The 23,145-nt window shown below is 39.5% G+C and overlaps 1 protein-coding gene and 1 non-coding gene across 3 annotated transcripts; both read left to right on the top strand.

Moving 5' to 3' along the window:
* LOC127697424 (putative dimethylaniline monooxygenase [N-oxide-forming] 6) lies at window positions 1–20,361 on the top strand. Of its 2 annotated transcripts, XM_052200562.1 has the most exons (8): window positions 1–146; window positions 6,178–6,366; window positions 10,351–10,513; window positions 12,332–12,474; window positions 14,475–14,674; window positions 16,710–17,065; window positions 18,954–19,026; window positions 19,976–20,361. In XM_052200562.1, exons 1-8 carry the CDS (start codon window positions 15–17, stop codon window positions 20,316–20,318), a joined length of 1,599 nt encoding a protein of 532 aa, XP_052056522.1. In that variant the 5' UTR covers window positions 1–14; the 3' UTR covers window positions 20,319–20,361. The 2 variants fall into 2 exon arrangements, with proteins under 2 accessions (XP_052056522.1, XP_052056523.1); XM_052200563.1 differs by lacking the exon at window positions 6,178–6,366.
* A 2,338-nt stretch (window positions 20,362–22,699) lies between these two features.
* Window positions 22,700–22,806, top strand: LOC127698005 (U6 spliceosomal RNA). Its single transcript, XR_007980649.1, has one exon. It is a non-coding gene; the product is annotated as a U6 spliceosomal RNA (small nuclear RNA).
* Window positions 22,807–23,145: the final 339 nt, after the last annotated feature.

Here is a 23,145-nt window from a genome sequence, read left to right as displayed (position 1 = left end):
TCATACCACCTATCATGGGCAAGAAAGTGGCCATCGTGGGAGCTGGAGTTAGCGGCTTGGCCGCAATACGGTGCTGTCTGGAGGAAGGGCTGGACCCCATCTGCTTTGAGAGGAGCAACGATGTCGGAGGCCTATGGAAATTCTCGGTAAGTGGTACATCTTTACGACACAAGAGGTAGAAAGATGGTTTCCATAGCAAATCACACCCAATAGGTTCTCTTTCGCTCCTGAAAGCCGTATTACAAAAGTCTCAGGTCTGGAAAGGTAAGTCTTATTTCTCCTATCACACTAACACTTTATTCATATTGCTAACATGTAATAATTGGTTCACTCAAAACTACTTCGCACCAACAGGGCTGAGCTTAGGGAACCTTAAAGGGTGTCCTCAAAGAAAGCCAATAAACTTTGTGATGTGGTCCTAGTCGCTAGCCCATCAACCATGCCATGACCTGTCTGGTGGAGTCCTATTCTCTAAGCTGATGGAGAGCTAATGTCAGTAATTAACTAAAATATTATGCAGCCACCTTCTTGCAAAGATGCCTGCAGACACTTCATCCTCTATTTCTCTCAAACACCAACCAAACCACTTTAAAATACCTGGACTAGAATCAAATTCTGAGCTCTGTTTCCAATTCAGTTTTTCTAGGCAGACAGATCTTAGGCAGTTGACTACCACGCTCTGGGAGCTCAAGAACTCATCAATCAAATACAGAGATTAGAAATTAGGTTGCCTCTAATGTGCCTTGAAATGCAAAAGGATATAATTTCATGACTAGCTTTGTCTATCTGGGCAGATACAAATTGTTATAAATCATCTAATAACCATGTATGTGGTTATTAGAATGTCAATTCTAAATCTAAAGAGAAAAAAATATGATCTTTGTTATCTAGTTTTAAAAAAAACCAATATGGCCATGAAATGTTGGATATAACATTTAAGTCTCCAAAGCCAGATTTGGGAGTGCTTTTAGCTTTCCTGTTTGAATTTTGCAGTCACTGTGACTGCATGTAAGTGATACATATTTTTTTGGATCAAAGATAGCATATCCATGACACTTGTTTAATAACCATTGTCTTCTATTTTGGTCTCAGTTCTTGCCCACCTGAAAAACAAAATATTTCTCTGATAGAGAGTTTAGTACTCATTAGAATGGCCCTGTTAGGTGTAAAGTGTTACATGAAAGATGTAGTCATAGATTTTTATCTTCAACTCTGGAAATGAGTTTTTAGAGAATTTAATTTAAGCTGGTAACATTTTTCTGGGGAAACTAAATCATAATATAACTGTCTATAATCTCAACCATAAGGGCTGAGTATTACACGAACATTGAACGTGTCCAGTTTTTGCTAGCACGTAGGATAACATAATCATTATACACCAGTGGCTTCTAGTCTACTGATGAAGAGTGTCATAATAAGTCCACAGTCTTTTGATATCAAATAAGCAAGAACTCATTTGATATCAAAACCTTTCATGAGGTAATGATGAGAGAAGTCTGACCATGAAGTATATGATAAAACCAGTCTGGAGAAACTGAGTATATTCTAAGATGCACTCTAGCTATTGGACTACTAAAACAGTGAACCTCAAGAAATTGAGATTTTCCCCAAGATCTCAAGTTGAGAGCAGAAATGCCTAGGCCATTTATGGAGAAAGCTCTTCTCTGGAAGAGAGAGATTTACAGCCTTACAGAGATGATGATGTGTCAGTGGTAGGTGGGACAATGCCTTGACCTGGACTCTTCAAATGTGTGCATCCTTGGGCCTCTATTTAAACAGCATTCTTGTTTTAGGACCCTGGAGATGAACTGGAGTGGAGGGAAAACTGGATCTCTTTGTTCTTTTTCCCAATAGTCACATTAAATAAATTTTCCTTTTATGATTTTTGCTATTAATTTGGCTGACCTAAGTGGCTAATTGAGGATGAGCAGACAAACCTGGCTTCTTGGACCTCAAACTGTGACCTGAATTCTCTAGGAACAGTGAAATCAAAAACATAAGCCAAATTGTCATGTGGCTAATTCCCACTTTTATTTTATCCTGAAGAAATTTTATTATATTTGATTATAGGTAGGTACCCCAGACCTCACTAGGAGGCTATGGATCATAACTCAATAGTGTGCATATTCTATAAAATGTGTGGCCCCAAGTATCTCAGACTAAATGTTGTTCATAAGATAGCCTTCAAGTCTTGTCAACTCAGTGGATAAAAACTACTGAAATCTTCCTAAGTCAGAAGAAAATCCTGCAATGTCCTCAAAGGAAGCAGATCTTTAATGGAATTACAGAGTACTACTACTCCCTTCGTGGTCTGTGAATGGTGCCCAGTGTCATGTAGATGCCCTGGCAGTGTGCCAATACCAGCATCATAAGAAAAATTAGCAAAAAGAAAGAAAAAAGAAAAATCAGCAATCCATAAAAGGTACACAGGAGGTACTGGATTTTCTGCATCCAAGAGTCTATGTGTTAGCCATGATCACAACCACCTCAGGAAGTTGGTGTAAGGAAGCAAAACTTGATAGACTCTGGTCATTTGCAAGACAGAATGTCTCTTTTCCATCAGGTTATGTATATAAGCAAAATTCTACCCAGAATGCCCCATTGGGGGAGGTGATATATTCAAATACTTGAAACTTTACTTTCCTCTACTCATCCCCAATCCTTTCTCTTCTAAGAAAAATTGCTTTTGCATGATGTCTGCTCAGACAGGAATTTTGGAAAACTGTGTTATATAAGTTTTCATGTTGTGAGTCCCTGCTGCGAGAAAGGTGTGGCGGAAGACAGAAACCTGATCACTCTGAACTTTTCACTATGTGCTTTTTCTAAGAAATGGAAACCAAATGGGATTTAAAGACTAGCAGACTGTGAGTGAGCTTCAAGTTTCACACACTCATACAGGACACCATGTCCTCAAAAGATTTGGTTAATTCGACGATAAGAAATTTATCCCATCTAAGTACTAAGCAGGCTTGACCCTTGAACTTGCACCTTCAACTTTGGTGCGCTCGGGATGGTATGGCTATAACTGGCCTGGTGAAGATGAAGATGTTCTACAGAGACACTTGTATCCTCGGTCTGTCGGACTATAGACAATAGACATCCAAAGTGGAAATTTCTCCCAGAAATCTCATGCTGAGAGAAGAAAACTACTGGAAGCCTTTGTCTCTCTAAGAAGAGAATCAATCGTACTGACTGCTTCTAACATTTGCTTGGTCCCCTTATGGATAAAACAGGGCCTAGACGATGATGGGTCAATGGTGGGCAGGACCCCACTTTGTCCTGGACTGCTTAGATTTGCATATCCCTGGTCCTCTCTTTAAACTTTAACCTCACTTCAGGACTTGTAAGATGGACGGGAGGAGGTCACTGGCTCTCATTGTCACTCTCAGTGTCAATCGCCACTAAATCTTTTTCTGCCTTTTACTGTGAATTTGACTGTTTCAATTGGCTTCCTGAGATCAGGTGGCTGAACTTGACTTTTGGGGGTACAAATTAGAACCCCCAAGTTTGGTAACATGGTCATACACAGCAATACAATTTTTCTCAACAAACAAGCAGTAGATTAGCATCGTTTTGGCTGAAAAAAAAAAAACCCAAAAGTGTCAGAAAAATCTGAGCTTAGTTTTTCACTCGTGCATGCATCTACTCAACTGAACAGAGTACCGTGTTAGGCGTAGTGTCAAGTAATTATTACACTAGGAAACCAGTGTTTTCAATCTGAAAATAATCCCAGGCCGTATCACCTCTTTTTCCAGAGCAGAGTGACATTTTTAATCAGGCCCTGATCCACAACTGAAGCCCTCCCTCCTCTCAATGGGCAGCTGAGAAATCTCCTTCCCGCCTCACCTCACAGCTGGCAACAGGCAGTGAATAGCAGTGGCTTGGACCCCAGAACCTGTCAGACAGGGACCCTTCCTCTGACCTCCACAAATATTTATAACCAAGTCTTTTAAAAGATTCTAAAATTTTCAAACCTCTACATTTGTGAGAAATGTGGCAACCATGGGCAGAGAAAAGGAACATTCTCAACTTGAAAGGAGACACTGAGGCCTCAGGCTGAACTTCCCTCCCAGCGATACAGACCTCAAGATTCTTTCTAGATCTTTCCATCTTTGTCTTCCAGAGGCTAGCCAGGGTGTGAGAGAGACATGGGTATCTTAAATGCAGAAACATGACACTGTGTCCTTCTCTGTTACATAAGAATTCCTCAGACCTTGGGAACGTAGAGGCTGCCAGCTTAGAAATATGTTTTCAAGGCAGCACTCTGTGTCCACTTTTATCCTGTCCACACAAGAGAGGAAATGTTTATTTTCAATTCAGCTTCTGACGGCTTCTCACCAAGAAGCCATTTATCAGTTACACAGTGGCTTTAAAATCGAATGCCAAGAAGTGACACATGTTCTAAGTCCTGAAGTTTGTCCTGGGGGGGGGGGAGCAGTGATGTGTGTTTGTGTGTGTGTGGTGTATGATGTGTGTGTAGGGTGTGTATGCTGTATGGTGTGTATGTGTGGCGTGTGATGTGTGTGGGGGTGTGGTGGATATATGTGATGTAAGTGTGTGGTGTATGTGTGTGGTGTATATGGATGTGTGTGTGTGATGTGTGGTGTATGTGTGTGTATGTGGTGTGTGATGTGTGGTGTATGTGTGTGTATGTGGTGTGTGATGTGTGGTGTATGTGTATGTGGTATGTGATGTGGGGGTTTGGGGGTATATGATGTGTATGGGGGGTATAGGGTGTATGTGTATGTGTGTGTGGGTGGGTGGGTGGGTGGTCTGTGTGTGGTGGATATGTGTGATGTGTGTGGTGTGTGTGTAGATATGTGTGTGTGATATGTGTGTGGTATGTTTGTGTATATGTGGTGCTTGTATGTGTGATATATGTTTGTGTTTGTATAGTGTATGTATATTGTAGGGGTATGGTATATATATGTGAGTGGTGTGTTTGTGTGTGTATATGAGTGTGATACATGGTATGTGTATATGTGTGTATGATATGTGTGTAGTATGTTTGTGTATGTGTGTATGGTGCTTGTATATGATGTGTATTTGTGTAGTGTGTGTGTGTACGTATGTATGTGTAGAGTGAATTCCACAGTTGATGAGTTAAAGGCCCCTCAAGCACATAGTTCATTTATAGCAGAGCAAAGTTTCCCAAACTGTAAAATCAGCAACACTAGGCCCCTCTGCAGATTTGTAGAAATGCAGATTCCTCAGACCATGCATCAGAGGCAGGAATCCATGATTGTGGAAATGAACTGAATTCTCCAGTTGGGGGAAATTTCTGGTGATCCTGATTGTAACAAAGTGGATTAACTGCTTTGGATAAAAGTGTGGGCTTTGTCCCCAGTGGAGAGGGTGCTGACATCCATGTAGGAACCACATCAGAGAAAAGCCACAAGATGCTTAGACTGTTGAATCCTTGTTGTTTTTTTTTAAGGAGAGCGTGATATCTGAACCAGTGACAACACAAGAAAAAAAGAAGGAAAATGCTGAGAGACTACAGAAGAACTAATGCTAGGTTAATTGAGTGAGGATGGTTAATGTAGAAACCGATCATTTCTATGCAGTCCTGTGTAAAGGGCTTCCTCTTCTATATCTGAGAAAAAGAACTATGATTTTCATACATTTTTATTGAAAAAAAATTACACAGTACATTCTGATCATGGTTTCCTTCCCTCAAATCCTCTCAAAGCCTTTGCATCTCGTTACCTATCCAATTGCACCTCTTTCTTTCTTTCTTTTTCTTCCTTCCTTCCTTCCTTCCTTCCTTTCTTTCTTTTCTTCTTTCCTTCTCTTTAGAAAGCAAACTGGCAAAAAAATATCAGGTTAAAAAAAGAAGAAGCAAACACATAAACACAAACAAAATGCATAAATATACAAAATTAGAAACCATAATACAAGCAAAGGACCAGAAAGGTAGACAGACAGACAGACAGACAGAGAAACAAATTGTTTGATTGATCATTGAGTTTGTTTCCTCTTGGCCATCTACTGCTTGGCATGAGGGATGTCATTTAGTGTAGTTAGTATACCCAATGAGATGCCATTGAAGAAAAATAATTTAAAAAGAACTCTTAATTTTTAATATTAAAAGGGTTTTGATCAACCAAGACTTGAATATTCTCAGAAAAGAGCACCATTCTTGGCTTGTTTTTACAGTTTTGTTATGCTTCTTAGAGTCACGCGGAGGAAGGAAGAGCCAGTATTTACCAATCGGTCTTCACCAACTCTTCCAAAGAGATGATGTGTTTTCCAGACTTCCCCTATCCTGATGATTTCCCGAACTACATGCATCACAGCAAGCTCCAGGAATACATCAAGTCGTTTGCTCAGAAGAAGGATCTTTTGAGATATATACAATTTGAGGTAAGACCTGTACCCAGTACACTAGTATTATATGAGTTCCAGAGAAGATGGAGGGCAGAACACAAACAGGGTGTGCCAAGTGTTTTTTTGTTTTGTTTTGTTTTGGTTTGGTTTGTTTTGCTTTTTGTTTTTTTGTTTTTTTTTTTTGTTTTTTGTTTTTTTTGTTCCAAGTGTTTTGAGCCTCACCAATCAGCAGTTCTGTTAAGACTATAAAGCACCACCCCCCCTGCAATTCTCTGTAATCTTTTAAATACATTAGATTCTAAGGTTCTTAGGTTCAGTGGTTCTCAACCTTCCTAATGCTGTGACCCTTTAATACAGTTCCTCATGCTGTGGTGATCCCCAATCATAAAATGAGGTTTGTGGTTGCTTCATAACTGTAATTTTGCTACTGTTATGAATCATAATGTAAATATCTGACTTGAAGCTTATCTGATATGTGATTTTCCCCCCAGAGGGGGTTGAGAAGCACTGCTTTAGAAGATGCTGGGGACAGATATCACAGCCAAGTTCCCACCCTCATTGCCTCAAGCTTGGAAAATAATCCAAAATTCTCTAGTCTATATTTAGACTCCTGTGAGTTCAATATCTCTGAGTTATACATTAGTCTACTTCCTGATGATTAGGGGCATTGAGTTCCTTGGGGAAAGTTCAATCTTCTTGGCCAAGATATCAAGTTTATCCTCCTCCTCTCTTTGCCCGTGACCTCTTGACAAACTGCAACAACAGCAACCAGGAACAGCTGAGGATCACACAGGGGAAGAGCCAGGAAAACAACAGCCTCCCCGGCCTGCTCAGGAATCTCACATTTATACCCTCTCAAGAGTCCCAGTAAACTATCTCCACCTGGCAAAAATCACACCCCTCCTAGATAGATCTCTAGGCACTCATAGCAGCTGTAGACAATCAGAAGCAGCCTCATGTCCCATCCCACACCTGAGCTTAAAACAAAAACATAGTCACATAACATAACTGGGTTTTTTAAGAAGCCAAAATTATTCACTACCATTAGAAATTATGACATTATGAAAAGAGTAGCAGTTTAAATGACCCCTGCTCTTTGCCTACTCAAGCCATTATATTTCTTCTTAATGAGTCTTAGAAGTTTTATGAAGTACAGTCATTATTTCTGTAACTGCCATGTTCCATATTTGTTTGATGACCCTGTCTTAATTAGTATTAAATAAAAGTTTCACACATACATATAATGAAGGAAACAGTCAATAAAACTATGACTTGAGGCTGTATTTACATAATTATTTTCCTTTGAGTAGTTCCAAATATATAGTTAAAATTAAATTTTCCAGCTATCTCTTTTGAAACTTTTAATGAGAAAACACGCAAGGTTTATTGCAAAGCCCAGAAACAGCCTCCCAAAGCTGGAGAGGACTCACAATGGAGTTGTCCCAGATGTTCTTTTATTACATTTATCTACTCATTCCATTCATTCATTTGTGAAATTATGAATGTCATAGATTGGCTTTATTTATGGCAGTAATACGTACCAACATAATTGAGCTCCTGATACGTGGTTATATCATGATATTGTTATATGGAAAGAAAGGAAGGGAGGGAGGAAGGAAAGAAGGAGGGAAGGAAGGAAGAAAGGAAGGAAGGAAGAAAGGAAGGAAGGGAAGGAGAGAAAGAGGAAAGGAGATAGAGAGGTAGTAAGGGTCTGGAGGGATGGCCCAGTGACTCTTATAGAAGACCTAAGTTCTGTTTCCACTACTGCATCAGTCACCTACAGCCATTCCTAATTCCAACTCCAGGGGAATCCAATAGTTCTGACCTCCACATTATCTGCTTCTATCTCATAGGTCCCTGCAGTTACATGAGGGCCTGAAAGTGGGTCCCATTGCTAGGTGCATAGTTGATCCATCTGTTAGTAAAAAAGAAATATATGGAAACTGGAAAAGAAATTAGCAGTCTCTGTCCCAGAGGAGTCTGTGGAAACATCAGAAGGTAAAAACAAACAAGGACATAATTATTCAGACTTTCTATCATAGGATCAGAGATAAGGAATTATATGGGTATCCTCAGTGGTTGAGTGCTTAACCAACAGAGGTGAGGCCCTATGCTCAATCACCATGAATGAGACTGGTGTATCAGAAATAACTTTTTGAGGCAGAAATACAGAATCAATGCAGTCTGGTCAAAAGATTACTCCTATAAACAGGATGAAGTATTCCATGTAGCAAATAGGTAGCTGGGAGGCAGCTTGGCTATAAACTCTTGAAGCTGTCTTCATGGTTTTACCAGACCTTGAAGCAATGCAGCATTTGAGGTCATGGAATGAATAAAAGCAATATTATGTCTCTGAGATAAATGCTTAGATAGACACAAAGCTTAGAAAACAGGGCTGTTCATATCATTGTTATAAGAGCAAAGGACACCATCAAAAGGGCAAATAGGCACCAACAAATTGGGAAAAGATCTTCATCAACCCTACATCAGATAGAGGGCTAATATCCAAGATATATAAAGAACTCAAGAAGTTAGACTCCAGAAAACCAAATAACCCTATTAAAAAATGGAGTACAGAGTTAAACAAAGAATTTTCACCTGAAGAACTTCAGATGGCGGAGAAGCATCTTAAAAAATGCTCAACTTCATTAGTCATTAGGGAAATGCAAATCAAAACAACCCTGAGATTTCACCTTACACCAGTCAGAATGGCTAAGATTAAAAATTCAGGAGACAGCAGATGTTGGCGAGAATGTGAAGAAAGAGGAACACTCCTCCACTGCTGGTGGGGTTGCAAGTTGGTACAACCGCACTGGAAATCAGTCTGGCGGTTCCTCCGAAAACTGGGCACCCCACTTCCAGAAGATCCTGCTATACCACTCCTGGACATATACCCAAAAGATTCCCCAGCATGTAATAAGGATACATGTTCCACTATGTTCATAGCAGCCCTATTTATAATAGCCAGAAGCTGGAAAGAACCCAGGTATCCCTCAACAGAAGAGTGGATGCAAAAAATGTGGTATATATACACAATGGAGTACTATTCAGCCATTAGAAACAATGAATTCATGAAATTCTTAGGCAAATGGATGGAGCTTGAGAACATCATACTAAATGAGGTAACCCAGACTCAAAAGATGAATCATGGTATGCACTCACTAATAAGTGGATATTAACCTAGAAAACTGGAATACCCAAAACATAATCCACACATCAAATGAGGTACAAGAAGAACGAAGGAGTGGCCCCTTGTTCTGGAAAGACTCAGTGAAGCAGTATAGGGCAAAACCAGAACAGGGAAGTGGGAAGGGTTGGGTGGGAAAACAGGGGGAGGGAAGGGGCTGATGAGACTTTCGGGGAGTGGGGGTCTAGAAAAGGGGAAATCATTTGAAATGTAAATAAAAATATATCTAATAAAAAAAGAAAAAGAGCAAGGAAAGTCAGAGACAGGGAGAAAATAGAGGTAGGTCAATTATTAATATGCTTCTTTAGAAGAAGCACTATGACTTTGCAGTTGGAAAGCTAGACTAGGTAACAGAGGAATGGGCTCAAAATATGCATACAGGCATATGTGCTGTGGAAGTTGCTCGTGTTTCTGAAGAGAATCTGTACAGAGAATAAAAGAAATATATGGTCAAACCTTGTGACACAGCTATATTTACTGAGTGGGTAGAATCAGGTGAATTTAGAGGAGGAGAAAGTGGGGTCACTGAAGAGCAGATGTAAGCAAATGACATAGATTTGCTTCATGGCATTATTCATAAAAATGCCCAAGTGCTATTTACCCACATCCACTTACCAGATGTTCAATAGTAAGTAAACCCTCCGGACTAGCTTTCTGTGCAAGATTTGAAGACGCATTGAGGATGTACTTTGACTGCCATATTGGTGCCTTTTTATATATTTTTCAATGACTGGTTCATCTTGTATCATTATTTCCTCCATAGAAAAATACTGCAAGAAAGAAAGGAAGAATTCTACAAATAGAAGGAATTCTTTTTTCTCATTTTCTTCCAGACCTTGGTTTCCAGTATAAAGAAGTGTTCTAACTTCTTGACCACTGGCCAATGGGTAGTGGTTACTGAAAAGGATGGCAAGCAAGAATCTGAGGTCTTTGATGCTGCGATGATTTGTTCAGGACATCATGTGTACCCCAATATGCCAACTGGCTCTTTTCCTGGTAAGCTTGAAACATATAATAATCAGGGGATTTATGGGCAAATATCTAGTGTTGAAGCATATCTTTGCACAATAATTGTGTTTGAATTACCAGAAAATCCAAACAAAAGTATATTTATGTCTGATGATATGAAAAATACAGTAACTTATTCCCTAAGCCCTGATGTTCAAAGACTATATACAGTTCTTATGTCACAGGGTCACACAAACATAAGCCCAACACACGTGTGGTCTTGAAACACTCATATACAAAAATGTGGGATTCTGCCAGACAAATAAAATAAATACAATACAATACAATACAATACAAAAATAAAATAAAATAAATACAATAAAAATAAAATGCAATTCCCATCTCATCTTTATTTACAATTTACAAGTGAATTTTAAGAATCTCTGTGTTATGTGCATGTGTGTGTATGTGAAAGACTGTATGTTCTGATGTGGGCATGTATGTACATGAATGTGTGTGTGTGTGCATGAGTGTGTGTGTGTGTGTGTGTGTGAGAGAGAGAGAGAGAGAGAGAGAGAGAGAGAGAGAGAGTAGTAATTATTGTGGTGGTTGTGGTTGTGGTTGTAGCAGCAGCAGAACATTCAGTTGCTGTCTTAGTTTGATTTTCTATTGCTATGATAAAACACTGACCAAAACCATCTCAGGAAGTAAAGGGTTTGCTTCAGTATACAGTTTATAGTCCTCTGTGGAATGAAATTAAGGCAGAAATTCGAGGCAGGAACCTGGAGGCAGGAACTGAAAAAACAGAGATCATGAAGGAATACTGTTTATTGGTTTGCTCCTCATAACTCACTCAGCTTACTATTTTTATATAATCTGGAACCACCTGCCTTGAGGTGTCACTGCCCGCTGTGGGCTAGGCCCTCCTACACCAATCATTAGTCAATAAAATGCTTCACAAGCCTGCCGACAGTACAATTTGGGAGAGGCAGGTTTTTTCAACTGAAACTCGCTCTTCCCATATGAACATAGCTTGAATTAACTTGACAAAAGAAAAGAAGGAGGATAAGGAGAATGAGGAGGAGAAAGAAAGAGAGAGAGACAGAGACAGAGAGAGGAGGAGGAGGAAGAAGAAGAAGAAGAAGAAGAAGAAGAAGAAGAAGAAGAAGAAGAAGAAGAAGAAGAAGAAGAAGAAGAAGAAACAAACCTAACCTAACCATACTAGTTGCTATCCAAGAATGACAAAGATTAAAAAAAAATACACAAAATCGTCCTGCCCTTTATCCTATTTCCTTCCTCTCTTCTTTGCTCCAACCTTCTTCCATTCCTCCCTCCCTCCTTCCCTTCTTTATTTCTTCCTTTTTGCCAAAGGTGGTATTAGTTCATGAAGAATAGGTTAAAATGTTAATTGGCAGCATGTTTTATGGCTGTGTACATATGGAGTCAATATGGCCAAGCCAAATTCTTTATTGTACATAATTCTTTGTCCCAATTTCTTTTTTCCTTTTTTGAAAAATACAGGTTCTTGGGACCAATGTAGGTCCCCATGCTTGCAAGTTAAGCACTTTTCTTACAAGAAAAACACAGATAGCAGTTTGTCATTGTGAGTGATCATTAAACAGAGTAAGCATTTAGCAGATGCAGTAACCTTTAGGTAGTATTTAATAAATTATTACTATTATTGCTGTTGTTGTTACTTATTATTAAAATGGAAATCATAGCATTTAAAATTTTTAAGATCCCCAGAAATAATTATTTTGGAGTTTATAGCCAATGCTCACTAAGTGGATAAGTGCATTTCAATTATGGGATTCTCTTTTTACTGTGTAAAATACTGAGTCTTCAAATTTTTGAATCTTAACTTAGGCCTAGAGCACTTTCAAGGCAAGTGCCTGCACAGCCGGGATTACAAGGGACCAGAAGCCTTCCAGGGGAAACAGGTCCTTGTGATTGGCCTGGGAAACTCAGCCTCCGACATCGCTGTTGAACTCAGTCGTCTGGCTGCACGGGTATGTGACATACAGGGCTTACTTAAGAGGTAAAACTAGGATAGTAATGTGTGTGCCATTAGGTCAGCACTGGAGGCTTGGGTTTCCAAGCATACTGCCTGCTTTATGAAACCTTTCAATCATGAGAATTTGAGTTAGCCATTTACCCAGAGAGGAAAGACAACATCTTCCTTGCTATGAAGAAGTTTGCTCTGATAAAATGGAGGCAAATGTCTGAGTGTGTGTAGAAGTGAATATATAAACATTTATTTTTTATTCTAATTTTATATTCTAATGACTTTCAAGTCATTTCAGTTCTTAGGCTCCATCTTTGTTTATTCAACAGCATTTCTTCCTACCTACCATGTGAAGACCCTACTTACCAGTAAAAAGAGATTCACTTACCACTGCAGCTCTGGAGCACCACGTGATGTGGCTTTTGTCATCTTTCATTCACTCACTCCCTCAGAAGCAAGGACTCAGCAAAGGCTGGCCACTATTGTGTGTCAGATCTGTGTTAAGCTAAAATTACAGATATGGGTTAGACTAGATCGTGACCTTAATGAACAATCAGTGGGTGGGGATGAGGCAACAGGTGCAGGAGCCATCTACAAAGGAAGTGCTGAGTCTCCAGGTGGAATTAGGTGTGGCAGCAACACCTCCAAGAACTGAGTCCTGACTTAACCTGAGCAAAGTCAAGGAAAATTTCCACAGGACTCAAGCTGCTGTGACTAGTAGATCCTGAAGAAGATCAGCATATGTTTAAGCAAGCAGATACTAAGTAAGCTAACTCCTAAATAAACATAAAGAAAGCTTTGGTTGTTGGGTTATATGTGTATGTGTGTGTGTGTGTGTGTGTGTGTATGTATATATATATATATTAGCTCTATGTTACCAGAAAGATAGTAAATATACCAGCAGTTGACCTGGCAGTTTGAGATGGCTTCCATGGCTTGGGATGAACAGACATCCTGTCAGCATGTGCAGGGAAGACTAGAAAAGGGAAAGAGGGACAAAGAATAGCATTGTATCTGTGGCATCCTTCAATATAATCCCAGCTACCTATTTAGCTTCATTTTCCTAACTCAGCCCAGCCTCTTCTATCATCCAGTTCTGCTAGAGCTAAGTGTGTTAACTAATTTCTACCTAACTGGCCATCTAACTCTCTGAGCACATAAAAATTTAAACAAGTACAGTTGGCTACAGAGGCTTCTCCCCCCCCCCTATATTTTTTATTTGCATTTCAAATGATTTCCCCTTTTCTGACTCCCCACTCCCTGAAAGTCCCATAAGCCCTCTTCCCTCCCCCTATTCCCCTATCCACCCCTTCCCACTTCCCTGTTCTGGTATTCCCCTATACTGCTGCACTGAGTCTTTCCAGAACCAGGGGGCCACTCCTCCATTCTTTTTGGACATCATTTAATATGTGGATTATTTCTTGGGTAGTCAAAGTCAAAGTTTCTAGGCTAATATCCACTTATCAGTGAGTGCATACCATGATTGATCTTTTGAGACTGGGTTACCTCACTTAGTATGATGTTCTCCAGCTCCATTTGTCTAAGAATTTCATGAATCCGTTGTTTCTAATGGCTGAATAGTACTCCATTGTGCAAATATACCACATTTTTTGTATCCATTCCTCAGTTGAAGGACACCTGGGTTCTTTCCAGCTTCTGACTATTACAAATAGGGCTGCTATGAACATAATGGAGCATGCGTCCTTGCATGCCAGGGAATCCTCTGGGTATATGCCCAGGAGTGGTATAGCAGGGTCCTCCAGAAGTGTCATACACCGGTGTTGTGCTTATAACTCATTGAACAGTTCTACATTGGTCTTTCGGAGTGGTGAGAGAGGACTCTTCCTCCCCTTAAATGAATATGTAGCATGTTCAGCTAGACTCTTTTCTTAGAAAGTGATCCTAAATGAATGCTAAAGGGAACATATGCCTCTAGAGAACGCTGTCATGTTTACTTGTTTGTCCCAGAAGAATGCTTCGATCTGTATCGCCTTTCTCCACTAGGTCATTATCAGCACCAGAAGCGGTTCCTGGGTCATGAGTCGGGTTTGGAATGATGGGTATCCTTGGGATATGGTTTATGTTACCCGATTCGCATCCTTCCTCCGGAATATCCTTCCTTCTTTTGTCTCTGACTGGTTGTATGTCAAGAAGATGAACACATGGTTTAAGCATGAGAACTACGGCCTGATGCCTTTAAATGGGTATGATAAGTAATACACATATTTTCATTCAATCTAGGAGTGTCCTGGTTTGGGTTGTTTACCTCTACCTGGTTCTTCCTTTAGTTATCTCAGTGAATCTAATGGGATTAAATTAAGAATTTCACAGGATATACAGTTTAAGCTACAGATCATATGCAGGTTAGAGATTAATGGAGGATTTGTATATGTACATACAAAGTAGGGCTGGATTGAATAAATGGATCATCCTAATAAGCAGAAAACATTTAGCTACAACCTATTGCCCAGAACCTAAAGGAACTGGATTTTTTGAAATATATCATGTTTATAGGTAAATGAGGACACTAATAACAGCATCTACTTCTGAAGATAGTAATAATTAGAAAGATAAATATATATTTATAACTTTCTTTGTAAATTATAAAGTCTTAAAAATATGTGTTCTTCTTGGTCTCAGATCACTTAATGTTCCTTTAAGGTCTGTCTACCAAAGTACTGTCAGTCAATGTGTCTCAGCAAGTAGAAGACTCAGAACAAGAGCGAACACTCCCTCCCATGGCCTGCACACTTCGAAAGGCCATCAGGAGGCGAGGAATGTGTAAAGCAATGGGGCTCACTAGAACCGATGTGACCTGTAAAATTAGTACAATTCATTTATTTACATTTATTTCTTTTGCAGATAGAGCTCAATACACCCTAATTAGGGAAGCATTGTAGTTAGAAAAATCAGTATAGTTGAATATTTGGTGGATAAGAAATGCTTCACAATGAGATTTTCCTTTGTGATCTATGCTAGCCAAAACTTCCATTTGTTTAGAGAAACACACTAAGGAAAAGTGAAGAGGAACTGTAAATCAGAATACTAAAGGCCAGGTTTAAAGAGCTAGAGCCTCCTTCCAAGGCACTTATCCTACCCAGATTTAAGAACTGCTCTGACTCTCAAGAAAAAAATAATGTTGTTTAGTGCACTTAGAGTTTTGTTTAACGTAATAAAAGTTCCAAAATTTGATCCAATCAAAAATGGTTTTATCTTACAAGAGTAACTATGAATTTCCTGGGGTTTTACCACTTAGAAAAAAATTGTTTTGGAAGCCACTCCTTCTCAGATCTAAGCTCCCTCTTTGAAGGGTTCCAGGGCCCTAAACTGCCACTGATGCCTTCCTCCCTTCGTTGAGAAAAGACGAAAGAGAGAAAACAGGTGTGCTGTGATCCATCGGTCTGTTAGCTACCTTATAAGGCAAAGGGAGAGGGGACAGAGTTACAGAGGGGAATAACACTGTAGAAATACAAAAATAAACACCAATACAAACAGAAATACAAAAAAACAAAAGCAGAACTTTTTATGTATGTGAGCTACTTAGAGAAAATTCCAAAATATCTAAAGGAACTTAAGTCAACATGAAATACATTTCATGAAATTTTTTACTGCCAAAATTTTGGCAAAGTACAGTATCAGAGGTGATTTCTTTCCTTGTGAGCACAAAGAACTTGACAGAAGAAGACCATACCAGGCATGGTGTAAGATTAGTAAGATCATCACCAGTCTGATTTTGCCATACAAGGCCCTCAAGCTATAGTAGTAGGTAACATGCAATGATCTCAAAGGTGTTGGCTATTATTTTAATAGCTAGTCATCCAGTGATAATATCTCTGTGAGGACAATTCTGTCGTTATCCCATTTATACATGCAAAGAGACAAATGTAGAGCAACACCTAATAGATATAGCTAGGAATGAACCCGTGATGTCTAGCTTTAGAATCTGTATTATTAACTAGTTTATTCTATCTAGAATTATTTTATATTCTCCTCTATTTGATGAGTCTCCCAAGAGCATAAGTACATACAATCTAATTTTATGTTTCAAAGGGCAACAAGAAAAATTCAGACATAAATTCTTACAAGTATTCACAAACGAAAAAGGAATTTCCACCTGAGAAGAGCCTGCACGGGCCCTGGTGTTGGTGCACTGATCTAGGTGCAATGGAATGGGATGTTGTGGGGATTTCATGGAAATGACTATTATGCTTCTGTTGCTTGCCTTTCATCTCTGCACAGCCCCCTCAGGAAAGAGCCCGTGTTCAACGATGAACTCCCAGCCCGCATCCTCTGTGGCACTGTGTCCATCAAGCCCATCGTGACCAAGTTCACGGAGACCTCCGCTGTGTTTGAGGATGGGACCGTGTTTGAGGCCATTGACTGTGTCATCTTTGCCACAGGCTATGGCTATGCCTACCCCTTCCTGGATGACTCCATCATCAAAAGCAGAAATAATGAGGTCACCTTGTACAAAGGCATCTTCCCTCCTCACCTAGAGAAACCAACCATGGCAGTGATCGGCCTTGTCCAGTCCCTCGGTGCTGCCATCCCCACAGCCGACCTCCAGGCACGCTGGGCTGCTAAAGTGTTTACAAGTATGTGGGTCATTTTGAGTTTCATTTACTAAGGCAATAATTGCTGCTCTAAGCTGATGACTGTGCTTGGGATCCATTGGGAACAAGATAGACATGCAACTTGACCTCATAGATGGGCATGGAATGACTAGAGAACATTACAGCAGGAGACGTTTCAGGGTGTTGTGATGAGAGGAGAATTAGCCTGGGATTTTTTTATTCCACCTACAACAACATAAATAAAGCCCTAATATGAGGAATCACTCTGAATGGATCAAGAGCCAGAAAAAAAAATTTTAATAAAAGGCAGGGAGTGGCAGGAAATGAGGGAAACAAAAATCCTGGAGGGACTTCATAAGCAGAATCAAAGAACTTTACCTTCTGACAATGAATTTAGGAGGGGTTTGCAGGCTTTGTGTGAGACAGAGGAAATAGCTCGGTAACTGCAGGGATAAGGTATAAATACTTCTGGGGCACTAGGGCCAGGGGTGGTGGGCATGCTAGAGACCTAGTGTTACTTCTGTGCCACCCTCATGTGTTTCTCACACTGTTGAAAGACTTCTTCCCTTCCCTCTCTCTACTGTAGACCACATGGTCTCAAGGGGCTACAAAAACTTTATGTGGAGAACTCTTAAATATACTAATGTAATTGCTCCAATACTATTGACCATCATGACTATGAGATCTTCTTTTTAAATGTTTAAAAAATAAACAGCATAAATATAACTCCCCTAAAATACTGCTTACAAACATCTAGAGTGGGAAAAAATGAGAAAAATATTTAAATCATAGAATGCATTTAAACTTCCCAAAAAACAAAATACTGTAGCTGTAAACACATGTGTTTCAAATATGCCATGGAGGATTTATAAGTGTTCCATCATCAAATCTTGAATAAGGATGCTCACCCATAAGATGTTTTCATTGTCTTTTATTCTTAAAAGTGTAACCTTGTGCCCAGAGACTGAAATTTTATGGGATTGGTGCTTACAGTTTATAAACCTGCAGTAGTAACACAAAACAAAGGAAATCACTTATTCATTTGACAAACAGTCATAGAGTATGCTGCATGTGGAGATCTGCCTTATCACTTACTTAGGTTACAACTCCAAATCAAGCAGACAAAAAAAAAAAAAAAAAAAAATCCGGCCCCTCTCCCACTAATGAAGTACACAACAAATAATAGCTATAGGGTGCCAACTGGCAGAATCATATGCTCACAGTGCCTAGGTGGTATTCATTCACCGCTTCCATTGTTACAGAGGTAAGTAAATTACAGTCAGTCCCAAGTGATGATGTTTGCAAAACAAGCTAAAGCTTTTCTCCCATTCCTTACTAAACGCCCAGCTGAATGCTAACACTGGAATCCTGTGCCTCTCTCATTATTTACATCACTGGCCATGGAGTTTAGTATCAACTATTGTTCCAGATGATTGCTTCAGGGATATCTTAATAGAAGGATATAGGCAAGAAGCATGAACGTCATTACCCCATTCCATGGCATGAAGTGCAGTAGAGGAATGCCGAGGACCAGGCTCTTCATGGTGTTACATAAACATCGTGAGGGTGGGGTGACTTAAGGCTACAGACATCTCTGCTGTGATTCTTACACACAGGCCAGCTTTTCCGTCTGCACGTGCACTCCCCTCTTGGGTCTCTGTACTTGTGAATTGTCCTTTGTCACATGACACCAATGAGAATCTTTCTTAATACAAAACTTTTTATTAAATAAGATCACTTTTTTATAATGAGCTCATAAATAAAAACTTCACATAGCTAAATTGAGGTCACCACCACTCAAAGATCTTTTTAGGCATTTGTTTCATAAATGATGAATCCCTTTCAGTGTGGTCATTCAGGACTAATTCCATTGTCTTTTTTGGTGTTTTCCTCTACACACGTTTTCCAGACACATGCGTCCTACCAACTGCAAATGAAATGATGGATGACATCGATGAGAAAATGGGCAAGAAACTCAAGTGGTAATCAATTACACTTGCTGATCCAATAAGTTCTAAGTTTTTCTTTATTCATCCAAAACATCAATACAGTCTTTAATGTTGTCAGCACTAACAGTTTGTTATTTTTTAATTCTGGTTATACCGGATCCACATTAGGTGGGAAAAACACTTTCTTCCCCTGTCAGCTTGAGAGGGACTGATTGTGCCCCTCAGGGAATGTGTGGTGAAATTGAGGTCTGCAAGTAGAATTGGAAGCCAGAAGTTTCCTATAAGTAGAACCCCTGGGAACTGAAGCCATCCTGTGTCACAAAGCGCGGTATTGAAACCATGGAATTGTCTGGTTCAAATGTCTTATTGATGAAGCTGAGAAATGACCCATGTCTTTTCCCAAAAGCACCTGCTCTGGAAGTAGCTAATTTAACTATTTCATAAAAAATTCATTTTAAATTCACTATCAAAATCAGTTTGAAAGTATAAGTAACCACCAAATCACTGTTGGATAAGTAAATGATTGCATAAGAAGTTTATTTCTTCTTTCCAACTTCCAACATAACATTCAGTGACTGTCCCAGGGTAGACATCATCTCAAAGGTCTAGAGGAGAAAAGAAATGAAACCACATTCCTCACTTAACCTCAGAACCCAAGGTGGAGGGCAGATCTCAGATGTAAACTCTCCTAGTGCTAATAATTCCTTTAGAAGTAAATACAAATAGAAAGAAGGGGAAAGAAAGGTTCAATCGCCAGGGACAATCTGTTCTTTATGTCACACAAGGTCATACTCCATCTGAAAGAATGACATGATTGTCTTATTGCACTTTCTAGCATTGAAATTATGGAAATTCTAAACTTCAAATAAACCTGCCTAAGAGTCTAACATCCGCAGACTGGGTGCAATGTGCAAGAGACAGAAATTATAGAGTTAATGCTTTGTTTGCAACTATGACAATCATTTTGCTTTTCTGTCCTCAGGTTTGGCCAGAGCCACACTCTGCAGACAGATTACATCACATACATGGATGAGCTGAGCTCCTTCATAGGAGCCAAGCCTAACATACCCTGGCTCTTCTTGACTGACCCTCAGCTGGCCATGGAGGTGTACTTTGGCCCTTGTAGTCCATATCAGTTTCGACTGATGGGACCAGGGAAGTGGGATGGAGCTAGAAATGCCATCCTGACCCAATGGAAGCGGACGGTGAAGCCAACCAGGACAAGGGCTGTCGGTGAAGCACAGAGACCCCTTCACCTTTACAACTTGCTAAGAATGCTTTTCTTCCCAGTGTTCTTTCTGGCTATTTTGCTCACCTTTTATTAATTATCGAGTCTTCCACGGACCAGAGTCCAGCCTAAAAGTGTAAGCACCTGAGTATAACATACAAACACATGTAGGCACACATAATCATCAAGGGCCTTCCTTTCCTTCTGGCAGATGTGAAATCAATCCTGGATCATTTGAATCAAAGGATAAATAAAATGGAAAAAACCCAGCCTGTCTGTTTCTGATGAGAATCTTTTCTTTAATAGGCTTTTCACATGGTGAATTAAAATTTGGGATGTTTGAGATAAAGGGGAAGGATAGAAGGGAAGTTGCAAAGGCATAAACACTTTCAGGCCAGACAGAGTTTAATGAACTTTGTGAGGGGGTGTTAGCTTCTGTATTGTAGTACAGCAACCAATGTGATTTGCATAATATTAAATGAAGTATTTGATAATAAATGACTATAAAAAGATAAAGTTGTACCAATACAACATCTTATGTGTAGCTCATGTGTAGCTCATGTGTGTGACATGTAGCTTATGTGTATAAATCAGTGGCAGAGTACCTGCCTGGCACAGAATGCCTGCCTGTATTTAATTCCAGGACTAGAGAAAATGGGAAAACATTGTGACTTTGAATTTCAAAACCAAGATGGGATCACTCATGAATTCTATCAAAGACTTGAGAAATCAATGATACAAATTACGTAAAAAAAAAAATCAGAAAAGGCAACAGACATATTGTTCCCTAATTAATTTTATGATACTGCCATTACTCTGAAACATTATACAACAAGAAATTAAATCTAGATTGATATCCCTCATACACATGTACACATCCAAGGACTATTGGAAAATGCAAGCTAAAATACAGTATATAAAATGAACAGCATATCATTAAGACATTTAGGAAGAGAATGCTAGCCTCGTGGTTAATACACTTTACTAATCATCTTACTAATAAACCAAACTGAACTAAAAATGAGAAAAACATCTGAACTAAAGTAAGACATCTTAAATGTAATACCAAATGCAAAAACTCCATCAAAACTTTTAAGTTGGACTCCATCAAGATGGAGAATAATTCCAATATCCCCTTGAGGAAAATAATAACTATGTAGATATCTTTGGCATCTATACTAATTTTACATATAATAAATGCAAAATGAGTTGTTTTTTTTTAATATTTTGTTTATTTAATGTTTATGAGTACACTGTAGCATGTCTTCAGACACACCAGAAGAGGATATTGGATCCCATTACAGATGGTTGTGAGCCACCATGTGGTTGCTGGGAATTGAACTCAGGACCTCCAGAAGTACAGTCAGTGCTCTTAACCTCTGAGCCATCTCTCCAGCCGCAAAATGAGTTTTTAATCTTAGCCATTCTGACTTGTATGAGGTGAAATCTCAGGGTTGTTTTGATTTGCATTTCCCTAATGACTAATGATGGTGAACATTTCTTAAGGTTCTTCTCAACCATTCAAAATTCTTCAGGTGAAAATTCTTTGTTTAGCTCTGTACCCCATTTTTAATAGGATTATTTGGAGCTCTGAAGTCTAATTTCTTAAGTTCTTTGTATATATTGGATATTAGCCCTCTGTCGGATGTAGGGCTGTTGAAGATCTTTTCCCAATTTGTTGGTTGCCGTTTTGTCCGATTGACTGACAGTATCCTTTGGCTTACAGAAACTTTGTAATTTTATGAGGTCCCATTTGTCAATTCTCGATCTTAGAGCATATTGGTGAGGATGTGGAGAAAGAGGAACTCTCCTCCCCTGCTGGTGGGACTGCAAGCTGATACAATCACTCTGGAAATCAATCTGGCTGTTCCTCAGAAAACTGGGCATGACACTTCTGGACGACCCTGTTATACCACTCTTGGGCATATACCCAGAGGATTCCCTGGCAAGCAATAAGGACACATACTCCACTATGTTCATAGCAGCCTTATTTATAATAGCCAGAAGCTGTAAAGAACCCAGATGTCCCTCAATGGAGGAATGGATACAGAAAATGTGGTATATTTATACAATGGAATACTACTCAGAAATTAAAAACAATGAATTCATGAAATTCTTAGGCAAATGGTTGGAACTGGAAAATATCATCTTAAGTGAGGTATCCCAATCACAAAAGAACACACATGGAATGCAGTCACTGATAAGTGAATATTAGGCCAGAAGCTCTGAATACCCAAGACACAATTCACATATCAAATGATTCCCAAGGAGGAAAGAGAGGGCCCTGGTCCTGGAAAGGCTTGATGTGCAATGTAGGGGATTACCAGAACAGAGAAGTGGGAGGGGGTTGATTGGGGAAGGGGGGAGGAAAGGGGAGGGAGAGCTTATGGGACTTACGGGGAGGGGGAAACCAGGAAAGGGGAAATCATTTGGAATGTAAACAAAGTATATGGAAAATTAAAAAAAAAAAACCAAAGAGTGCTCGCTTCGGCAGCACATATACTAAAATTGGAACGATACAGAGAAGATTAGCATGGCCCCTGTGCAAGGATGACACGTAAATTCGTGAAGCGTTCCATATTTTTTTATAATTGCCAGATGCTGGAAAGAACCCAGGTATCCCTCAACAGAAGAGTGGATACAAAAAATGTGGTATATCTACACAATGGAGTACTATTCAGCCATTAGAAACAATGAATTCATGAAATTCTTAGGCAAATGGATGGAGCTAGAGAACATCATACTAAGTGAGGTAACCCAGACCCAAAAGGTGAATCATGGTATGCACTCACTAATAAGTGGTTATTAACCTAGAAAACTGGAATACCCAAAACATAATCCACACATCAAATGAGGTACAAGGAGAAAGGAGGAGTGGCCCCTGGTTCTGGAAAGACTCAGTGAAACAGTATTCGGCAAAACCA

This window comes from Apodemus sylvaticus, chromosome 12 (assembly GCF_947179515.1).
Source record: "Apodemus sylvaticus chromosome 12, mApoSyl1.1, whole genome shotgun sequence".
NCBI classification, from domain to species: domain Eukaryota; kingdom Metazoa; phylum Chordata; class Mammalia; order Rodentia; family Muridae; genus Apodemus; species Apodemus sylvaticus.
This window is presented reverse-complemented; position numbering and strand designations above follow the sequence as displayed.